The following is a 22,460-nucleotide window of genomic DNA, read 5'->3' as shown; positions in this document are numbered from 1 at the left end:
ACGCGATCGTCCGGGTAAGACCGTCCGCGTTAAAATACCGCGAGGAATGCGACCACACGATGACACGACGACGTGATGTCTTATCTTCACGACAGTGTCGCGCGACGATCCCGCGCCGACCGACTCCACCGCCGTCGGCTATCGCGCGTCCACCGATAGTCGACGACGAGCGTCATGGAGTCGGATTAGCTACAACAACGGCGATCCCGAGAATTCGCTTTCGCGAACGTCCGACCGCGGCCGACGTTTCCCGGCTCGCACGCGTGACAAAGATGGCATGTTTTTAAGAAGGCTTATATAACTCCAAAAGCTCTGATCTCGACGTTTATCCTTTCAGGTAAAAAAACACGGCTCCTCCAGGCCACATCTAACCGCCAGGTACCACTACGAACCGCGGGCGCGTATCAAGTACGAGCCAGATGGAAGGTGAGCTCTTCAACAGAAGTTTAAGTCTGGACAGGTATCATTGCTTGTTAGACCTGTCATTATTCAGTGGAGATCGTGCTCGTGCTTTGTGAATCTCAAAACGCGAATGACACTATGTTTTCATGTTATTTACGAGCAATTTGGTGAAATCGGAGCGTGGTGAGGTTATGTCCATGCATGTGTTTTTCTTAAATAAAAATGACTGATGAGTAATCTTATGAATGGCATCTATCATGTTCATGATTCTATCACCACTGTATTTGTCAGGTTTGTTGAGTCATTTTGACTAGTTTGTTGGGTTGTTATTTGATACGAGAGTTCAACCTTTGACGAACAATGTAATTTTATTTAAAAAGTTTGTTCTTTTTAGTTCAACTCTTTTACAGTTTATCTCTTCTCATTTTCTATCTATATTAAAGAAAGAAAAAAATTATCATACAAAAAGTATTTATTTGAAAAGAACAGGCTTAATAATTTTCTGATATGTGGATTGTGTATCCGCATGTATATTATGTCAGTCAAAGATATGTTCTGACTTTTATTTGGATGCTTCTCGAGTGTCATGTCATTCTCGTTTAATGTTTGTTAAACAATCTGGAAACAGTAATGTCTCAACGTCAAAACATAGTCTTCAACGCGCGAGACATAAGGATGATATACTGGAGAACACCCAAATGAAAATCCGAACATGTCCTAAAGTGTTAACTTTAGTAAATGTATATACTTACTAGTCAATGTATCTAACTACAACAGACTACATTAAGTTTATATACATTTATTGAATTAACGTTTTGATCGTAATATATACACAAAAATATAGATTTTTATATTTTTTTAGACTTTACAGGGATGTCAGATTTATATCCAGATTTACTGGGCCGAAATATTCGACCGCACCAAAAAGGTATATGCAAAATATGAATTATAATATTTAGCATATTATTTATTAAATTAATGTATATATTTTTGTTACCTTTCTGTGATTTTATATGTGTAAATTTGATCATGTTACGAGAGAAAGAAGTCATCACTAGTTTAATCACTAAATTTATTTATTACTTGTGTTTCTCATAACAGCATCAAAAGTCGGGGATCAGGATTGTTGGTAACTCTAGGCGCTGTAACAATAGGTACCTTAGGAATATTAACTTATGCAAAAGGAAACCCAAAGGTTCGAGCTATCCTCGAAGGATGGATTCCGGGTACAGATGAAACTATCCGAGTTATCTTTCAAGAAGATAAGAATTCCAGCTATTTTGATTTTGTACTTACCTTGTTCGAAACGGTGAAGCAGACGTAAGAAAATAAAAATTATGTATAATATTGATAATTATGTTAATTACTTCATTGAAATATGGATGTTTATTACAGAATATTAGGCATGTTCATCAAGGAAGCATCAGAGCCAGAACCAGGTCAGACAAGACAAAAGTACACACAAATTGTAGAATATATACGTGAGTCCAAATTCCTTAACTCCTATCCATGCCTTATTTTTTCCTGGTACTTTCTCTTCTGGCCTTCTGGATCTAATTCCTTTCCTCGATTCTTTTTAGGATTATATATTAAATACTTAATAAATTATGTAATTATGTATAAATTATTCCCACTAACTTTTAACAATTGCATGTATATACTGTAGCGCCCAAGCCAGCTTTTAAACTACTGGCCGATCAGAAAGAAGCTCCTATTAACAAGAATTATGCCGAAATTCGTATTAGTAAAGACAAGGGCGAAAAAGTCGATGTTGGTACGTTTGCATTATTTTTCGTTTTACAAAGTTTAAGTGGAAGATAATTAAATAATTCATATTTTTATAGTGGCTGAGAAGCCAGCGTCGCCTGCTAAAACTGGACGCGATGAATTAATACCACAAAATCTCATCGAGTTAGAAACATACTGTGGAGAAGCTGCTGGTAAAGCTATTACGGCCTATCAGAAGGCAGTGTACGCGCTTCAAGAATACAATCAGGATGTTGCCAAAGTGATTGAAAATGCTGGCACTACAGTAAGCGGAGTCGTCTGGCAAAGGTAATTATCACTATATGCTTACATAATCATTTTACGCCTCACTTGTATGTATCGATTATGTAATCAAATTTGTCACGTTTGCAGGTTAAAAGAGGCAACAGAAAAGAGGAAACAGACTGTACAGCAAGCAGAAGAACACGCGAAAGATGCATTAGATTCGCTTAAGCATATGTACAATTCAATCGATGAACCTGTGCTTGAAGCGGCCGCTCATATGAAAACGGCTGCGAAGCGAAATATTAGAAAAATTATGGACGATGTGAACGAAGCTAAGAAAAAATACACCGATGAATTACAGAGTAGTAACGTCGCGGAGCGCTACTGGAAGCAGGTTCAAACAGCACGAGAGAATTTCAATGAAGAATTGCACATTCTGTTTCCCAATATAAATATTTATGATAAGAAGCTGTCTGTTAGCGAAGAAGCCTTCGATTTATTCGTCGTGCATATGTATCACAAAGTCAACAATCTGCAAAAAGAGCTGGAGAAATTAAGAGTGAGTTTTTAGCATCGTTTAATGTAAATATTATAATCTCTAAATTTATATTTCCGAAACGCTTTCGTACAAAACCACACGATTTTTGCATGGAGTTAATATTTTAATATTGCATTAATAATAGTATTTTTAAAGAGAAATTATTTAATTACAGACAGTCAACGAAACTAAAGTGAAAGCGGCACTGAGGACGGCGGGTGAAGACGTATCTCAAGAAAAATTGGACGCTCTGATCTGTCTCGAAGTTAATCGAGAGAGACTTGAGTTAGAAGATAAGCTAGCGAAAGAGGTAAGAAATTTTTAATATAGTTTGAGCTTGAATATTTTAACTTGAAATATTTTAATATATTTTTAATTTGAAATATGAAAATCGCGAGCACAGAAAAGCACTTTATCTACAGAAAATTAATTTTAAATTTCTCAGAATGACAAAACTTTTAATCATTTGTTAATCATATCTAATTTGCGAAAATAATGCGATCTTATCCCATTGTATGCTGTTGCATTATGTCTTCGTTCCATTGTAGAGAGATGTTAATTCTATAATGCGCATATACATGTTTGTAACGAGAGAAGCAATATATCCGAGCACGATTCAGATAGCTTCAAAGCTCCTTGTTTGGCGTGTAAATCGTGCACTGGCCAATGTTGCAAGCTTTTACGTGCACCATCGCTGTTCTCTTAGTATACAAATACAAATAGATGTGAGCTTTAGCGCCATTATTAATGTTGCCTTAGCATTTAGATGATTGCACGGCCACGTGTTTGTGCGTGAAATCTAGTCGTTACAGTGCGGATATATTCGCGCGAATTAAAGAGAGATGGCGTAAAAGATTCTTTCATTAAATCCGCGATGATAATCGTGTGAAGTGCAAAAAATTTCTGAGAAAATGTATTTCTCGATGAAAGGGAAAAATGGGGAAAGAGAGGAGGCAGTTAAAAACCGGGCGATGAAAATGGTGGTGCTTAAGTTGTAAAGCGGACGAATAGAGAGATCACGATGATAAAACAGGCCTTCATATTAAAGCGTTGGAAAATAACGGAAGAAGAAAATAACAACGGGTCATTTTAATCATAGCCACGGGTCACTTTATTGCATTGCAAGATCTCTCAGATAAATAGCTCGTATAAAATAATATTCGATTTACTTCGTAAAGTTACAGTTTATAAGATTTTATCGCGTTTTTCAGCTTTAATCATCCTTCATAAAATATATTCTTTTTCTTATATTCAATAAGAACATACTAACTTTGTAAGTCAAATTGAAACCGAATCGCTTTCCACATTGAGTTATATGTTGTATTCAGATCGGGGCACAGGTGCTTCGGTGTTTTGTTCATATCTGACGAATTAATTTAAAGCAATGTGGCAGCATGTGTAACGTCACATACGTGATACACCGAATGTGTCGCGTCAGAGGATGGTCTCGATAGCACTAGTCCCTCATGGTCCTTTTATTTATTTCCATTTGGCCGAACGCCAATATTTCGACAGCAATGGGTGATATTAGTTCCTTAGAGTATACGGCATTTGTGTGCTACCACGAGGTATTCGCCACGAGGAACCATTGTGACTCACTGTCCTCATAGTTGTTCGACAGCTCTTTTTCGACTCCCTTCTTTATACCCTCGTCTCTCGGTCTCTAGTTGCCGAGGATGCGCCGTCGAATATAAATCTTGTCGAATCGATCCACGCGGACTTGCACGACCTTTTGTTCTCGTTTCGGACGGGAACAGCGGTGTCCTCTAATTGCTATTTGTCTACGAGCTTCCGGTACCGCTCGTTAACGTCCGGTCGAATATTTTATCGTAAATGCATCACAGATAGGCGGCCGTATCGCCAACCGATCTTCCTGCGTCATCCATTAAATTGCATATATATATATATATATATATATATATATATATATGAGAAAGATAACGGAATTAATTAATGGTAATCATTGCATAATTTGTTCATAAGTTGCCGTTAACAAATGATCATTCGTTCCGCTATAGTCGATGCGTCAGTCGAGGCAAATGCAATGAAAGTATGTCATTGTCGTCACGAACTTTGCATTTGCGCTGCATTTTGTCGCGTAAAGAGGGTCCTTTCTCGCATCATTTAATTAACGTAGTTCGCCTTGGAAAAACAACTCGGCTTCGTCAACGCGAACGACTCTGAATGTTTTCTTTCTAACGTCACGAAAGCAGACAGCAAATTCACATTGCAAATCATTAGTCAAATGAAATCGATATCAGAAAGGACACAGGTCAAAATTTTCGAATGAGTTAGATGAGTTAATTAGTTTTTCTTTCATTTATATATTTGGATATTTTGATAGCCATGTTATTGTTAGAAAAAATTCGAAATGAAAATGGAGTTCATTACTGTACAATCAGAAAGTTATCGGTTTTTTTTAGAAAGTATACTTTTATTAAAATATCCATTCATATAAACGCATCAAACATAATTGAAACAATTCAAGTAAAAATTATCTTTTAAATTTAATCTTCTAGAAATATATAAATATACATTTGTTTTATTTTATATATTGAATATAGATATACACACGTTAATACACAACATTTTGCTATAGATCCATTAAATTCTATATTTAATAATAATTCTTTAGATTTCGTAACTGTTGAATCTGAAGAATTATTGTTAAAAAAATATTGTCATAAGTATTTTCTAAACTCTTTTGGCCTTGAGTGTATGTATGTTTGTATATATGTGTAAACACACTTTGTTACAGTTACTTAAATGTATTTTCTTCTATGACAGTGTATTTTTTTCACAATAAGAGTCTTCAGATTTAATAACAATTATTGATTCTAAAGAATTATACTATAAAAAAAAAACAGATTATTATAATATATGTATAGACATTTTAATAAATATATATAAATAAGCAATTCCAAAAATATCAATTTAAAAAATATATTTTTAAACTTTTGACCTGGAGTGTATCTATACTGAATATAAAATAAATTAAATGAAATTGCCGCCAATTATCAAATATTTTATTGTTTCGTATATTTGCAACGAGGAAATAAAATTTTCCGTTAAGCCAAAGTAGGGATACGTCTCAAGATCGTAGGGAGCTTGAAAAATTCATAGTTTCTTATCTGCCTTCGCCGTTTGGGATTTCAGTCTGTGGCCCGGTCACGAGATATCTTTATGGCGGTACACCTGGAAGTTATTTACCACGACGGACGTGAATTATCGATGAAACTTTTTGTCGCGATTTGTTTTATCCCGTCCGCGTGCAAAGCTTACCTTACCATCGCCTAGAAACAAAATGCGACCCGTGAATCTCATACCATTTTCTAACATAGCTTTCGCATCGCCGTGCAATATTTACCAAAGTATTGTATCATCAATAATTTTAGCGTCCCTACGCAAACAAACAACCATCGTGCGATAAAAATTCACGATCTTCCGTTTGCAATCTAGATCTTTTCTACAAGCGAAATTTAACTCTCAAATTTCTCTGAAATAAAAGAAGACATTTTCCTTATTATTATATATTTTTAAACAAATTTCCATTTTTTTCATTTCTGCTTAAATTTTATTTTTTATTAGGTAAATAAAGGTTTTAACATTTAAATTAAGAATTATTTTATAATGTAATAGAGATGTTGAAAGGTAACTCTGAATTTTTTCACATTTTATGAAAGTTTAAGGAGGTTCTCGCGTTTGATGAAATATAAGACAAGTCTATAATATGCATATAATACAAATGTTAATAATATCAATAATAGAAAAAATTTCATTAACTTTTACCGTACCATTTTAAAGATATTTAATTCTAAGTTTATAGAATTTTACATTACAAATTGAAAGTATAACCTTATTCTGTAGTTATTCTCTTTTAAATTGAGACACTTGCATATAAGACAGCAATTAAAAAATTGTTATAATTATAAAGTAAACACTTAAGTTTGTTCTTGTAAAGTTTCATTTAAACTGACCGTACAATTTATAAGAAATTTATATTCTTCATTGAAAAAAACTAGAATATATGTCAAATGAACGATGCGTATACATCAAATGAGCATCTTACAACTTTTATTTTGTCTTTTTGAAAATATTTAATAACATATAAAATTAACAATAATTATATATAATGGCATAAGATATTGTTAGTAATCTTTTTATTCTATTATTTTAATTATATTACGTATTATTATGAATAAACTGTCTATTTACTAGGAAGTAGCGCGAGAACTTCTTTAAAATATTAGGTGTTGGAATTAATTCGTAGCGTTTTTAATGAAAGAATGTTATTTATTTCACATGAGCATTAAAAAATACATTAATGAAAGTACTTCCCATCACTTGTAAAACGCTACGAATTAATTCCAACACCTAATAGTAAAAAACTTATGTTGGAGACAAAAGAGACAAAAAAGAGATTGCATGGATGATTAACAGAAATGTTTGAAATTCATAAATTCCACAATAATAAATGGAAATCTGCGAAAATCTCATGCTTCTTTCTATATAGAGTTTATATTTTCTTAAAATAAATATACCGATAGATATTCACAAGCTACAGAAAAGTCTCTAGCATTATTTCCTTTAATTTAATTGCTTCCTTTAATTTCGATTTGAATTCTCTTTCTGTCTTTGAGCACATGAACTTTATAGTTTCAAGAATCGTTTGGCTGCACTCTTCGAGTGCAAAGTGATGCACTTGTTCTCCAGAAACGATCTTTAGCGCACGTGCACGACATGGTACTGATCGTATATCCGCTTTTACGACGGAAGTGCCTGCCGATAGGAAAAATATTACTCGACGTGTGTAGGACGACTAACCAGCCGTGCAAAAAAAAACAAACATTTGAGCGTTCTTTCCCGTAGGGAAAGTCTTGCAAATCGAGAAATTCTCAAGTTAACGCCAATATGGTCGTACGTGCTGTACCGCATAATACCATCCGCAAATATTTTCCCTCCCGATCCGAAAATTGATTCCCTTTTTCTGTCGCCTCTTTCCATGAATCGTAGTTAGCTCTCTTATTTTGCATCAAGATTCTAGAATAATTTAAAGACGGCATCGTCGTTCTGAATTTTCATTGAGTCTTTAATTGAATAATATGGAGTATCTAAAGACGTTCGTTCTTTACTTCAACGACGAATACTTCGAGAATTTTTTAGTTAAGGAAGATTGCGGTAAGATTTCATCTATTGGAAATTTTCAATTTAATGTTAAATTTATAGTAATCAAATCACGAATTGAAATTCTGATGAAAAAATAAAAGTTCGATTAGACATGAACAATAAGATTATTTTTTCTCGTTTAATTGCATGTCACAAAAGTTTAATGAAAAGTCTTTCATTTCCGATAAGAAATTATTGATTGGAGAACTATCGCACTTTCAAAATTGCTAGTTGACATTTGACATTTTATTTAAATAGAAGTTGAATGGAGAGACCAACTCACGTCGCAAAACGGGAAGAATATTTTCATTGGCGTGTCAGAAAAGTTGACAGAATCGTTGTCGTAAAGTCTAATCTATTTTGTAACTCGGGAATATGCGCGAGCTAACAAATAAATTCTACGCGAGCCTTTTCTCATACGTATTATTTGTTATCAACGTAAAACGAAGATATGGAAGATATGTGATGAGAATGAACTGTTCTCCGGTCCAGAGAATTTTTATAGATCTTAAAAAGAGACGCGAATAAAATTCTTTCGTTTCGCCAAAGTTATATTGAGATTTGCGATATGCGTAACTTCTAAAAGTCCTTTATATACAGCCATTTTACTTTAAATACGAAGAAGAGAAAATCAATCTCGATTTCGTTTAATCGACATAAAAAGAAGAGCATTGCTGGTTTTTCCGCCGATCATCGCGGACGCGAATTGCGCGGATTTCTGTCTATGGTATCTAGAAAGAGCTTCGAGTTTTTCCATCGGCAAACTTTCGATTGGTTGACCAAGTCGGCAAGACGCGACCCGCGCGAGTTAATAGCCTCAAATCAGTTTTCCTTTCTTTCGAGGAGGATCTCGTCGTTGCATTCGTCGCTCGATGCTTACGTAGATTGCTATACAAATCGTCGTCATTAAATTAGTTACACGTAAGGAAAAACTGCTGCGATTTCGTTCGTTCGAATCTTCGTGAGAAATAAACGCGAGAACCGAGTGGAATTTGTTAGTGTCAACATTCGAGAGCGAGGGAAAAAGAGAATGATAAACGTTACTCACAGAGAGACACAATAAATAACCATATTACTTAAAGATTTGGCTGTGCAATATTAGCTAAAAGTATCAGTCAAATAAACAGCCAATATCAATTAAAAAAGTTTGATGATATTAGCTCACGAATACGTCTTAAAATTAACTACAAAAAAATAACAAAGTTTATAATGATTTTATACAGTAGAATTATATAATATTTTTCTGCAAATCAATAACTTTTAAATGAATCGATTGTTCCATCTTTGGATGAACTATATGGTAATTTACCTAATGAATAAACAAAAGAGTAAAAGAGTAAGAGAGTAAAAGAGTTAGAGCGGAAGTTTATCGAAAAGTGGAACAATTTCGCTTATGTGGATCCAAATAAACTTTAGTACGAATATTTATTATTGTTTGATCAGTAGATGTATAAAATTTGATTTAATTCTTGATAACTTTCTTATGAAATTTGCAAATAAATATTACAAAACGCAATAAGAATCAAGAGAAAAAAAAAACTTTTAAATTGATAAGGAAATTGTGCTCAAATTTTACACAGATATTTAGACATAATAATAGAATAATCTATTAAATTTTTATATATTTTTGGTATTATTTTTATCTGATACGTATATCTTTAAGTACTGATGAAAGTGTCTTTTTGCAATTAAGAGAAATATGCGAATATCATTAAATATTATTTCATTTTATATATAGACACTCGATTAAATAATGCATGTATTAATAAGGATTTTTTAAAAGTAGAGAGAAAAATGATCAGAATAATTAATAAAACAATAATTACGACAAAATAAATATTATAATCCCATAATTGACGATACAAAGCAGAAACATCTGTCGCAGTATTTGTTGCAAGCGGAACAATTTTCGCGTGACTTCGCGTGAATATAAACGGTTCGCGTTTTTCCTCTACCGTATTTAATTAATCCGGCTTGGCGCAATTGCGGCATGCGACCGGTGTTAGTGAAGTGTTTTGGATTTGCCGAAATGGATTATAGAACGTTATGCTGGAGCCAGCTTAGCTCAATCGGACGGAAAAGCTTTGTCTTCTGTTATTTTTTTGTTATTTTTTTATTACGTGTAAAATGTCAATTTTATGTCGATTAATTTTAACTAATTTACGTGGCAAAATTAATTTATAGCTTATAAGATATTCTGTAATTAAAATATTATAATTAGAAAAGATTATATAATTTTTATAAAATTTTATAAAAAATTAAAGTTCATTACAAGAAACAAGTACGGTATCTTCTTTTAATGTTCAGTTTGTCACAATAACGACGAAAAATGAGACCGTCTTTAATATTGCGGTTCATTTTCATTTGTTCTCGATTCCATCGCATTTTGCGTCGTGTAAAGACAACAGCATTTCTTCCTGAATTATCAGCATTACTGACATTGACTATCTCAAGAATTTCACCGACCTTTCGCCAATCCTGGTAAATCGTGGAACCTAAGATGTAACATGGACGTAATGATCGGGAAGGTTCGCGCCTCGATATATCGGTATCGATAACGATCCCTCTTGCACCCTTGACTCAAACGGGTCGACGAAGTTGTCGGGTCAGCCGGGCGTTAATTATTGACACGGGCTCTCGGTACATAGTGTTCCAGGCAATGGCGGACCGGTGCATGTCCGCGGACCATTCCAGAAACACGAATCTGTAGACGTTTCCCATACAAAACACGACGTTGGTCAGGGAGTAAGAGGGTGAACCTAAGTTGGTCGAGATCGACGTCGGTGGAGAGAAGATAGAGGACGTGCCAGACTTTCGAGGCTTGGGTCGCTGCTCATTGAGGGCGGCCCCGGTGCCTTAAGTGCGGATAATTCATCAAAGTCTCATTAGGCTAATGTCTTAGGGCCTGTATCTTGAACGGTATTATCACGCCGAAGGTGGTGATTGCGCGTGATTGCAGGAGACATGAACTTCTCAGAGATTCTGATTTTTTTTACATAGAAAGGACATTCTCAGCAGTTATGAAGGAAAGATGACAAACAAGTCTTTGTTAAATTCTATTCTTTTTAATTAAGAATTTTTTAGCTTACATCTTCAATCTATTTTCAAAGAATATCAAGTGACGCAGATCTCGAAAATTTATTTATTTTTTATTTTATCTTTCCTCGAGAATCGAGACACTGACGGTTCTCGTCTTTCTGTACCTTGCAACAACGTCGCCGAACTGTCGAGAGACACTGTTTATTCTAGACTTTAAAGCACTGGCATGCAACGTCTTATCTAGTTTCCTGAAACTTTGGCTTATCTCTCACATGACGTTCATTTTCTCTTATCCTGTGGATAAGAGATTGGGAAGGGCAGAGGAATGCAACATTACAAGTTTGCGACACATTTATATTTAACAAAATGTAAAAAGTTTATATTAAAATATAAACCTACATTACTATTAGGGGAGACGAGGAAAAATACGGAAAAAAGAAAATGGCATTTTTACATTAGAAAAGAATATAGAAAAGAATATATTTTATTATTTTTGTTATATAAAACTATACTTCTCTCTGTAACACTAACACCGCGACTGTGTCATTTTTTATCCATTTGATAATTTTTCTTTTAAAGTTAATTTGAATTTGCACGTAGAACTTTAGATTTTTGTGAATAATTATAATTAATTACAAGTAATTTTATGGTTACTTTTATGGTGACTGACAACCCTCTCTCGTAAAAAGCCGGATTTATCTTGAACCGCGATTGGATTAATTTAATTTAGATCCCACGATTCTAGTGTTAATTATTTATATAGTATTTTAAAAAATCATAAAAAACAAACGAAGTCGTACACATGTCGTTCACAGTATATTCAAGCTTCTGTTAAATATTCATTTTTTTGTTTCAGTTGCTATCGGAGCAGAAGAAGTTTAACGACGAGATGCGGCGCCAGTTGAAATTGCAGTCGGAGATACATGTCGATCATCTTCGAGAAGCACTTTCAGCCAAAGAGCAGGAAACGCAAAGGACGCTGCAACGTGCGCTCCACGAACAAGCCGATGCCGACTCTATAAAATACAAGACACAGCTCGCAGAGGTAGTTGGAAGATCACGTGCTGTCACAGCGGCTCTTAAAGGTAAGTATGTATCATCTTTCTACATCTTCCTTTTTCGAACCAGGAAGAATCAGTGTTTATCTTTCCGCAAGGAAGTACAATGTGATTTATATTTATTTATTATTACGTAAAAAAAAATCTCCATACTGATTAAAAATTGTTAAGCGAATCAGGAAACGATTTGAAATATACTGTTTAATTTATTAAGATCGCTTGTCAATAATTCTCCGTTTGTAAACTACTGACAAATCTCGTAAAAATCACCATATATGGTAGTCTATGATGGAAACGTCCAGTCTAGTAAACAAATGTCCATTGTGTCGTTCTGTCGACAAATCATCTTTCGGGGAAATGCTTTCGCCTTTGTCGTCTTTGACGTTTAATTACAGGGGCAAAAAAACACACTTGGTCTCTATAAAAGGCCGCGTGCACTCGCATTGATGTTGAGAAAGTGTCGGCAACATTTTGAGACGCTTGATCTCCTCTACTGTTTGTCTTCTCCCAATCTCTTTGTCTTTTCGACGGTAATGGACCTCTCATGGTCCTGAATCGAACCAAGACAGATCGAATTTCACTGTCGAATGTGTAGCGTTTGCGCAATCAGTATTGTTTGCTACTTGCAAACCCTCTGTCTTTCACCGAACCGGACATGTAACTTAGGTACGGATATTTACGAAGGGAAAAAGATACCATCCTATAATTGTTCACGAAAGAGAAGTAATATTAACAGCGTGGTCTTAAAGTTGTTAAATCGATGGGTTATTATATCTAACAGAAAGAAAAGACAATAACAATATAGGTAAAATTTGACAAAAGTAATATTTTTTAACTCTATAATATTTTTTTTTACGTTGAACATATTGCTGCTTTATCTCAAAAGTCACATGACTAAAAAATATAGTTTTTTAATTGTACCATGAATGAAAAAACATTATCTTATCAGTCATCAAAAGTGAACTAATTTAACTTTATTAACATAAACGATCATAAAAATCACAACTCTAAAAAAAAATGGTTTTAAAAAAGTCGTCAAAATTATGACAAATAAAAAAGTTTTTTTAAAAGTTGTGAAACGAAAATGACAAACACAATATTTATTCGTGTTAAGAATAAATTCTTTTTGCTAATTATTTGATCAAAAATTTTCAAGTCAAATTTCCTCTTTTCTGGAAAACTTAATTTTTTGGGGTTGAAACTTTTGAAGCAAGGGGACGATATAGATATTATTTATATTTAATTGTAATATATTAGGTGTTGGAATTAATTCGTAGCGTTTTTTAATGAAAGAATGTTATTTATTAGGTGTTGGAATTAATTCGTAGCGTTTTTAATGAAAGAATGTTATTTATTTCACATGAGCATTAAAAAATACATTAATGAAAGTACTTCCCATCACTTGTAAAACGCTACGAATTAATTCCAACACCTAATATTTCACATGAGCATTAAAAAATACATTAATGAAAGTACTTCCCATCACTTGTAAAACGCTACGAATTAATTCCAACACCTAATACATATTGCGTGCGTCTTAATAATTCTTACGAAGAATATTTGAAAGAAGAAATCTGTATTTTTTTTTAAATACCGTGGGAAGTTTCTGAAAGTTATCTATAATGATACCGATGCTGTTTATCAAATGTTGAACGAAACTTGCTGAACGAACTTCGACAAACGAACGAAGTTTTATCGGGTATACACTTACAACTTACACTTACCTTTGTTAGTTCTATTATTTTACGGTAACTTTCTAATCCGCGTATGAAGCATACGACATGCTGAGACGCGCCTGACCAAAGATATCACAGAATATGTGTTTATCCTTTCTAGTTTTACTGATAGTAGAGGGGCTACCAGAGTTTAATCCGGATTAACTCTGTTCGAGTTTAACACACCGAACGGTGGCACCAACCGTTTCCCTTATCACCGCTACCCGTACTCTCCTATATCCGACCAATCGAGATTAATTCTCGATTAACAAATCTCGCATACGATATACACTCATTGCACAACGCGCATGCCGATAACTATCTTTAATTAGTTTCCGTTCGAGTAATTTTCCGGTCACTGAATAGATTACAAACGTGACACGTTATCGATACTTCGCGCTCGTGTCCTCGCAGGCGTGATATTATTGAAAATCGTTGTCCATTTGTGGAGATATTTTTTTTTTCTTTTTCAATGGTCCCCTTTCCCAAAGAGGGTTCACGTTTATTATCTGAGCATTATCGATTATTATTTAATTAATTACTGTTTAATTAATTTATAATTCATTCTTATAGATATTTCTCCTAATAGAATGTCCCCGATGTTTAGTTTATTCTATGGCATATACAATATTAATTATTGCAATTCAAAGGGAGAACGAAAGTAGGGAGGATTTTTAAATAAGAAAGGATTTTTTTAATATCTTTTATTCTTCCTATTCTTCAAGTACAGAATGAATTTCGTTGGAATTCATTGCGATTTCCGACAAACGGTTTATATCACCGCGAAAATATAATATTAGCACCCCACAAACTATCGAAATATTTTCACTGCATCGTTTCTCATCGAGTTTCTCGATTAAAACGTTCTAATTTCCCGGTGGTCTACCGATGCTTATAATTATTGTCCTAATTGCGGATTGTCTCTCGAAGTAGTGTCATCGGATTCGACCAGGATATTTCTGGCTAGCACCGGCTGTTCTCGCGGAGACACTTTTCGCTCGTTAATTAACTTTGCCCAACAAGCGGACGGAAGTGTAGATAGAGGTTTCCGGGAGGAGAAGAGCGGTGAAAGAAACGCGTGGAATACGGTGCTCACCGCTGCATAATATCTATTATCCGGCGAGTAGTTCTGTGTTTAATTTAGTGAATTACGTCGTTTTACCAACTTGCTACTGAAAATTCAAAAGCAGCGAGCCGCATGAACAGGAGATAGAAGTTAATAAAATGCAAGTTCCTCGAAGGATCGTAAGATAGAGACAAGAGTCTCGAGAGGAAAAGTATGAAATCCCGTGATTTATTAATCCTCGTTGTGAGGGCGTGATAAAAATAAAGGCACTATTGACTTTTCGCAAGCATCTCATGAGAAAAAGTATGATAAGGACAACAAGAGAAAAAAGATAGCTGCTTCTTTCTTTTTTTTTCTTTCTCTCTCTTTCTATTTCTCTCTTCTTCTCTTTCTTTTGTCAATCGCTTCTGCGACGGCGGCACAGGGATGTATTTCATGAATAGAAATTAGCAATAAAAAGATGGCATGAAAAGAGATGAGGATAGAAGCCGTCGAGGTGTAAACTTCTAGATTTCAACGTGGGCGATGTTGTGATAGCACGGCGGTTGGGTAATGTTCGGTATCTCGGAGAACCGCAAGGAAAAACGGCAGAAGAGATTTTGAAGCTTTATATATATAAGGTGGCGACTTTAGATTATGTTTTGGAAATCCATGCAAAGTTTATCGCTATCATTCTACTTACCGAATTTGCTATTAATATAATGATAACGATAAACATTGCGTGGATCTGGATTTTGTCCTGTATATATTTCCGGCTGCAGCAAATCTGAATCATTTAGCATTTATTTTATGATTATTTATCCAAATAAAAATTTCTAATTTTTATTTGGATAAATAAATTAGAAATTTTTATTTATATATAGGAGAGAACGAGGAAATTGTGAACACATGGGGTAATGCAAACGATACTGTTACAGTATATTAAAGTACTTAGCATTAACTTCTCATTTCTTGCAGTAATAATATTGTTACTACCATTATTTCGAGTAGCAAGGTGACGCTTTAATGACGTCTTATTGACATTAAAGATGTCATTAAAACATTATTAAAACGTCACTTAACATCACTTTGTTACTTCGGATGTTCGGATACATGACTAGAACGCACACGCTGTTTAACGTAAATATCATTATACGTTTTGGATATTTTTTATGTAAGGGAGAATAAGGAGATTACGAACATTTGAAGGAAAAGTTAAATAAAGTCGATAATTATTTATCAATTATATTAGAAGTTATTCGAAGATTTATTTTTAAAGATTATTTGGTTTAAATTACAATAATTAACATTTATATACTATTATTAAGTCTGTTCGCATTGCTTGAAATCTAAAAAAATTTTTGCATTTAAAATGAGATAAATATATATTCGGTTGAAGACAGAGAAAGCGAAAATGCTGAGTATAGAAAGTGCAAGCAATGCGAACAGATTTAATATGAATTATAGGTATAAAATAAAACTCATTTACATTACCTCTGCGTGTGGCGAATAATTTCGAATGACAAAGATTTAGTTTTTTATTTTTTATTGATATTGATAATATATGAGTGTTAATCTTCTGTCAGTAATACAGATTTTTTTATAAAGACATTGTCGATATTTTGACGATGAATTCTGGTAGATAAATTTAAATGTGTAATGATAAATCTGTAAAAAATAAGTAAAATACAATCCGATTTCCACGATGATAAAACTTCGTTGATAAAGCTTTGACAAATACGCTAGAATTTTTTCTGATTTTAATCTGAAACAGTAAAAAAAGTTGCTCTGTTTTCTAAGACCCTTATTGCTGACGGAAAAGTTAAAATTCCATATTGTCGGCACAGAGGACAATTAATTATTACAGTTTAAAGCCAAATAACTGGAGTATCTCCTTTAAATAAAGACTTCTACAATTGGTGCTAAATAATCGTCTGTTTTATTTAACTTTTCCCTTAGATGTTCGCAATTCTCTCAGTCACCCCTCTGCAACAACGAGTAATAGTGATGTAAACAACAAGATGTATAATAAGATGAGATGTATTCTTTAGCCGCGTTATAGCCTGCCCTTTTCAGATGCAAAATTTTAAGACGACACGATTATCGAGTAATTTGAATAATTATAATAAGAGTACGTAATAAGAGTACGGATTTATGCCTATTTCTATCAATAAATTAACTTTAATCTCGTTCAACTTACTCTTTATCTTTTTCTAATTAGAACTAGAAAAGAATCATGAATGAAGAATTAGTTGAACCTAGATTAAAATTAAACTATTGGTAGAAACGAGTACAAATGTTATGCTCCTTTAATGTACTTTCATATTTAAATTTAAACATGATATAAAGGTAGTTGCAGTACGCAAGGTAGTTGAAATGGCAATAAAATGAATGAATGAAGGTGGAAAGCGAGTGAGATCGTAGGTCGCGGTTATCAGCTCGACAAACCGACTAACATATGCGGCGTGTGCTCCAATTATAACTTCTGCCATACGTCTCTCGCGAGCGCTATTAAGGCTCAGTATTACGACATCGAGTGTTGGTGGTGAAGAGAAAAAGCGATGGCCACGGTAACTGTTCACGTATATCGAAAAACGCGGCTGCATCTCGCACTTCCATGAGCGTTTATTACTCTCGCGACGAGTTTTCTCTCATGAAGAAAATAATAACGTCGAATTTACGGTAACGAGCGCGAATGGGATACGCAAATTGTTTTCGCTCGAAGGGAGAAACTGCGACGAAGTGTCTAATTCTGAAATTAAGTTTCTCTTTCGATAGCAACGCATGTGGATTGATAGCAGCGAACGTGAGAAGATAGTGTCTAATCTCGTTGTCGCCGAGACGAAATCGATTCACATTTCGTCGACGAAGACTGTAACTAACAAGTACTGCGATACGCAGTGCATATTCATGTACTCGACGAGACTTAACTAATGCTACATCGAGCTACTCAACTCGCGCGAGATACCGCTCGCGTTGGACGCAAATCCTTCGGGAGGTAGGGATACCGACGTTATTCTGCTCGACGTCGATGTGGTTTATGATTCCTGCCTTGGTAATTTTCCACACTCGCGAAATACGGGATTGATAATCACCGTCGTTGAATATTTTCCGCCACAATTACGTTGCGTTAAAATTCATCTGCGTCGCTGGTTACGCGAGAGAACTTCGCAAGAAGCTGCACTTGACGGTTTACTATTCGTCTCTCAACCGTTCTGAAGATGACAACTTCTCGACGAAATCTCGCGAATGACGAGAGCATTCAAATTCGAGGTATACACTTAACATAGTTATGCAAGTTGCGTTACTGCGAGGTTTCGATTCGCGCGACAATCTCTTTCTCGAATTCTTTTCCTTTCGCGATAGCTTCCTTTTACATAAAATTGAATCATAGTCGCGAAAATTGAATTACAACCTTGAAGGAAAGCGTCAATGTATCGTGTAAAGCATGTATTTTTTTTCTCCTATTGAATAAATTATTTTTGCATTGCTGAGAGGGAGCATAAAAGACGGTAAACGGAAGCATAAAAGAGTTTTGGTTTTTCTCATACAAATTGGTTCGATTAGAGTTGCCTATTATCGTTTGGGTGGAAGCTAAAAAATTTAAATTGACGAAATCTTGCGAACGACGACATAAAGTTCAAAGATATTTTTTAATTTGAGATAGTATATAAGAGATAGTATATATTTAATATAAATGCGCAAGTCGTATTACTATAAGGTTTATGATTCACGCATCTCTTTCTTGGATTCTTTTCCTTTCGCGATATCCTTCACATAAAATTGAATTGATGTTGTGAAAATGGAAGTACATCTTTGAAGAAGAACATCACGCGTATGTGTGTGTGTGTGCGTGCGTGCGTGCGTGCGTGCGTGCGTGCGTGCGTGCGTGCGTGTGTGTGTGTGTGTGTGTGTGTAGCAGTACATATATTTTTTTTTCTGCTGAATAAATTATTTTTGTTGAAGGAAAGGTATTTATTGTTAGGGAAAACAAAAAACGCGTCGGTTTTTCTTACATAGACATGATAAGAATAGACTACACATTTTTATAAAGTTCTCACTATTGGTGTTTAGAAACAGTAAAATATTATATCATATCATTTTAAGTATCTTTAAAATATCAAGTTAAAGAGAGATATTAATATGTTCAATTTTTTTAATGGCGATCAGAAAATGCACAATTTATATAGTGAATGCGAAATATATTCGAAAAAGAGAATTAACATATCTTTAAAAAAAACTTTATTTTTTAAAAATAAACATTAATTGACAATTTATTAACAAAGAATAAAATAGGCTATATTTTTCAAATTTTATTTAAAGATATATATATAATAATTAAAATATACAATATTATCTTAAAAATAAACAAAAATGAAAAATAATTATATTATTTGAGACATAAAAAGTGTTTTAATAAATTTATCTTCTAAAATCAGGAACACACAAAGCTCTTTTATTTATTAGAACATATTCATTGTATAAAATTGCTAATTAATGTTTATTTGTTTAAAATAAGACTTCGTATAAAAATTTTCCTTGTATAAATACTTTTTGTATTTATTATATTTATTACGACTATTCGGTTTTTCGACGCATCAGTTTTTTTTTCATTTATAAATGCTTTGATTAGTGTTTCTAGTTATTGTTCGCGTGAAAGCTGAAAAATTTAAATCGAGGATAATAAATCTCTTAGTCGGCTACGAAAAGCCTTAATTTACGGCTTTTTTATTGCTAAATCGTTCACGGTTGTTTGCGCGACGTTTTAACTTTTCTGTGTGCACTTATTGTTAGATATAACTTTTCTTCGCTTATAACAGATTCATGTTATTCGCAAACGTGAATATATTTAAGGATATTATACATGAATTTATATATCCGGTGTACCATGCGAAAAGGATGACTCTGCAAAAAGACATCCAATATCCGTGAGAGTCGACTTTTTTATGCCGACGGGACTGCGGACGCCAATGTAGAATCGGATGTTTAATCACAACTATTCGAGCGTTTACGATTCAATATTTTCTTGATCACGCGAATGGCGCGACGACCGTTGAGTCGCAATTCTCTCGTAAATCAGACAGTACGTGTTTCTCGATGCCAAACGTCTCAAAATTAATAGCGTGACAGCTGGAAGCGGGACGCATAAACGTGGAAGCGCGTAAAAGTTTGGGACGCAGGGCAGGACGAAGGTGGAATACTGATAGGAACATACATATGTAGGAAGAGCGTGTGCATGTACCTTTCAAACCACCGATATATATTTTAATTAAGCTTGGGAGCCTGCTGAAAATCTAACGGTCAAAAACATATATAATATTAAAACTACTAATAACATAAAAATATTAACCGAATATTCTGTCAAAGCTAAACTGATGAATAATAAATGATGGATAAATTTGTCTCTATTTTTTTTATATATATATTTTGTTATATATACACTTTTATATATAATATATGCACTTTTATTTTATATATACACTTTTTGTTATATATATATATATATATATAATATATGCTATAAATATTGATTTTTCTTTCACAAAATTGATGACCGTCGTAAATATGTATTTGATTGAGATGCATATTAATCGCACCCCTGCACATTTTTATTAAATTCACGTTTAAAATGCGTTTGTTTTTATCCCGTACGCTTTTCATCCCGACGAAAGTGATTTGGCAAATTCGGAAGGGGATGGAAAAAAAGGAAGAAAATAGGTTGCCGAGCTGATAGATTCCCACGTTGGGTCTTTCTTTTACCCTTCATTTGTGGTTGCAACGTCTATAACCCTCGCACGGAAACATTTGCGAGAAGAAAAGCACTCGTTTACGTGAGACTCGAACTACCACAGATAATATCGAAAAAAATCATCTGCGATGAAGAAGAAATGTTATCGCATCATGTTAGCGGATCTAGAAATTATTAAGGGGACTATTGGGTACCCCACAAACAAAATTTTTTTAAGGTCAAATATGGAAGGATAGAATATTAAATTAATATTTAAGTTATTACATTGAAAGATATTATTTAAAATGTATAATTCATAAAACATTTTATTTGAAATTATATTAACACATAAAAGAATAATATAATAAAATCTATTTATTCTTTTTTATATTTAGGAATTTTTGAAATTAAAAAATATTTTTAGAAAATCAGACTTGTGTGATTAAGCATTTTAGAAATATTCAAAAAATATATAATATTTTATCATAAATATTTCAAAAAAATGAAACTCCAAGAGAAGATATGACCCTCGTGGATCCGCTAGCGTTGGACTTTGACAAAAAGTCGCTCATTGAATCTCAAAGCAGTCATCATCGTTTTGAATCGTCTGATTTGTAAAGCTGTGACACATGCATAGTTTGATAATTTGATTTCAGTTTTCCTCGCGTTAAAAAAAATAATACAAAAATCTTTAAACATTTTTTTATACGAGTTAAACGTTTTATATTTCCAAGAGTCGACTTTATTGCTTCCGACAATTTCTGTGTTGAATATATATCTTTGCTGTAAATTTCCATTCTGCGTCAGCGCTGCGGTGAAAATTTCAAATACCCCAAAAGGGAAGAGCTGAAAAGCGCTCGTTTTCTCGACGCGGTCTTGTGGCGTACAATGATCGCAGATCCTCGCTTTCCATGGCTCCTATCCTATGCTTTTTCTGCGCATTACTGTCGAGATACCATACCGTCGGAATGCGGCTTAACCGTGTTCTTACGTCGCCGTTCGAAATGCAATGGGCAACTTTCCCCCGAGAGAGCAGTGGTCCACCCCTATTTCTCCCTCGCGTCGTGTGGTTTTAGCGTCAGAAGATAGAAGCAAAAAGAAAAGTCAGTCGCGTTCTCTCCCAGCCGGTATTCGAGTACTAGGGCTCTCGGCTCGTATTTCAATGGCCCGCGGTGTTCCGCTGGTGCCGGCTCATGCTAGGAAACTGTACGACAGTAGAAATAAAGTCCTGGTGGAGTTTCTCCGTAACGATTACAAATAATGTCGACCGGCAGCGCGTCACTGACGTTTCTTTACCTCCGATAGAAAAACAATGCTGTTAATGAGAGAAGTCTCGAGGTAGGTACCGATTAAATGGACGCTTGTATTGACTGTTGCGCTATATCGAGTCAACGAGTTGTTCGAGCTTCGTGAATTTTGTAGAACGCCGATACGAAAAGGACGAACGCTTCTACTGCGTTGGCACTGTGGCAATTAAAAGTTTTCTCGATTGTCCTAATTGAGATATAGTTGCCCTTGCGGCGAAGCAGTAAAAACCTGGAAAGACAACAGCGCATAATTTATAGCGAAAATTTATTTACAATATGTAGCGTAATTTTTATTCAAAATAAAATTCTCTATGTATTTAGTATATTTAGTAAATTTGAAGCAAATATAATTAAATAGTCGGGAATAATTACTCCTTATTTTTTATTCATTGAAAATTAATTATATCGGCGCTCGTAAATACTGTGTGTGAATAATTCTATTGTTAAGAATTTATCATTGTTTAGTGTCT

General features: G+C 34.1%; 1 protein-coding gene across 4 annotated transcripts in view; it reads left to right on the top strand.

Moving 5' to 3' along the window:
* The window catches only part of Mitofilin (inner membrane mitochondrial protein mitofilin), a 42,280-nt gene that overhangs the window by 174 nt on the left and 19,646 nt on the right, over positions 1-22,460 (top strand). Inside the window, exons 1-10 of one of the 4 annotated variants that reach the window (XM_011070429.2) lie at positions 4-275; positions 338-426; positions 1,265-1,330; positions 1,504-1,722; positions 1,798-1,841; positions 2,069-2,176; positions 2,247-2,457; positions 2,542-2,953; positions 3,108-3,242; positions 11,994-12,222. In XM_011070429.2, the coding sequence (XP_011068731.1) occupies positions 60-275; positions 338-426; positions 1,265-1,330; positions 1,504-1,722; positions 1,798-1,841; positions 2,069-2,176; positions 2,247-2,457; positions 2,542-2,953; positions 3,108-3,242; positions 11,994-12,222 (1,729 nt within the window). In that variant the 5' untranslated portion in view covers positions 4-59. Of the gene's footprint in view, positions 1-3; positions 276-337; positions 427-461; positions 694-1,264; positions 1,331-1,503; positions 1,723-1,797; positions 1,842-2,068; positions 2,177-2,246; positions 2,458-2,541; positions 2,954-3,107; positions 3,243-11,993; positions 12,223-22,460 lie in introns of those variants that run through there. The other 3 variants (XM_011070431.2, XM_011070430.2, XM_087407488.1) reach the window with 3 other exon arrangements.

This window comes from Acromyrmex echinatior, chromosome 1, assembly GCF_024713525.1.
Source record: "Acromyrmex echinatior isolate Ae372 chromosome 1, ASM2471352v2, whole genome shotgun sequence".
Lineage (NCBI taxonomy): Eukaryota > Metazoa > Arthropoda > Insecta > Hymenoptera > Formicidae > Acromyrmex > Acromyrmex echinatior.
The sequence above is the reverse complement of the archived record's forward strand: the minus strand, read 5'-3'. Positions and strand labels throughout refer to the sequence as shown.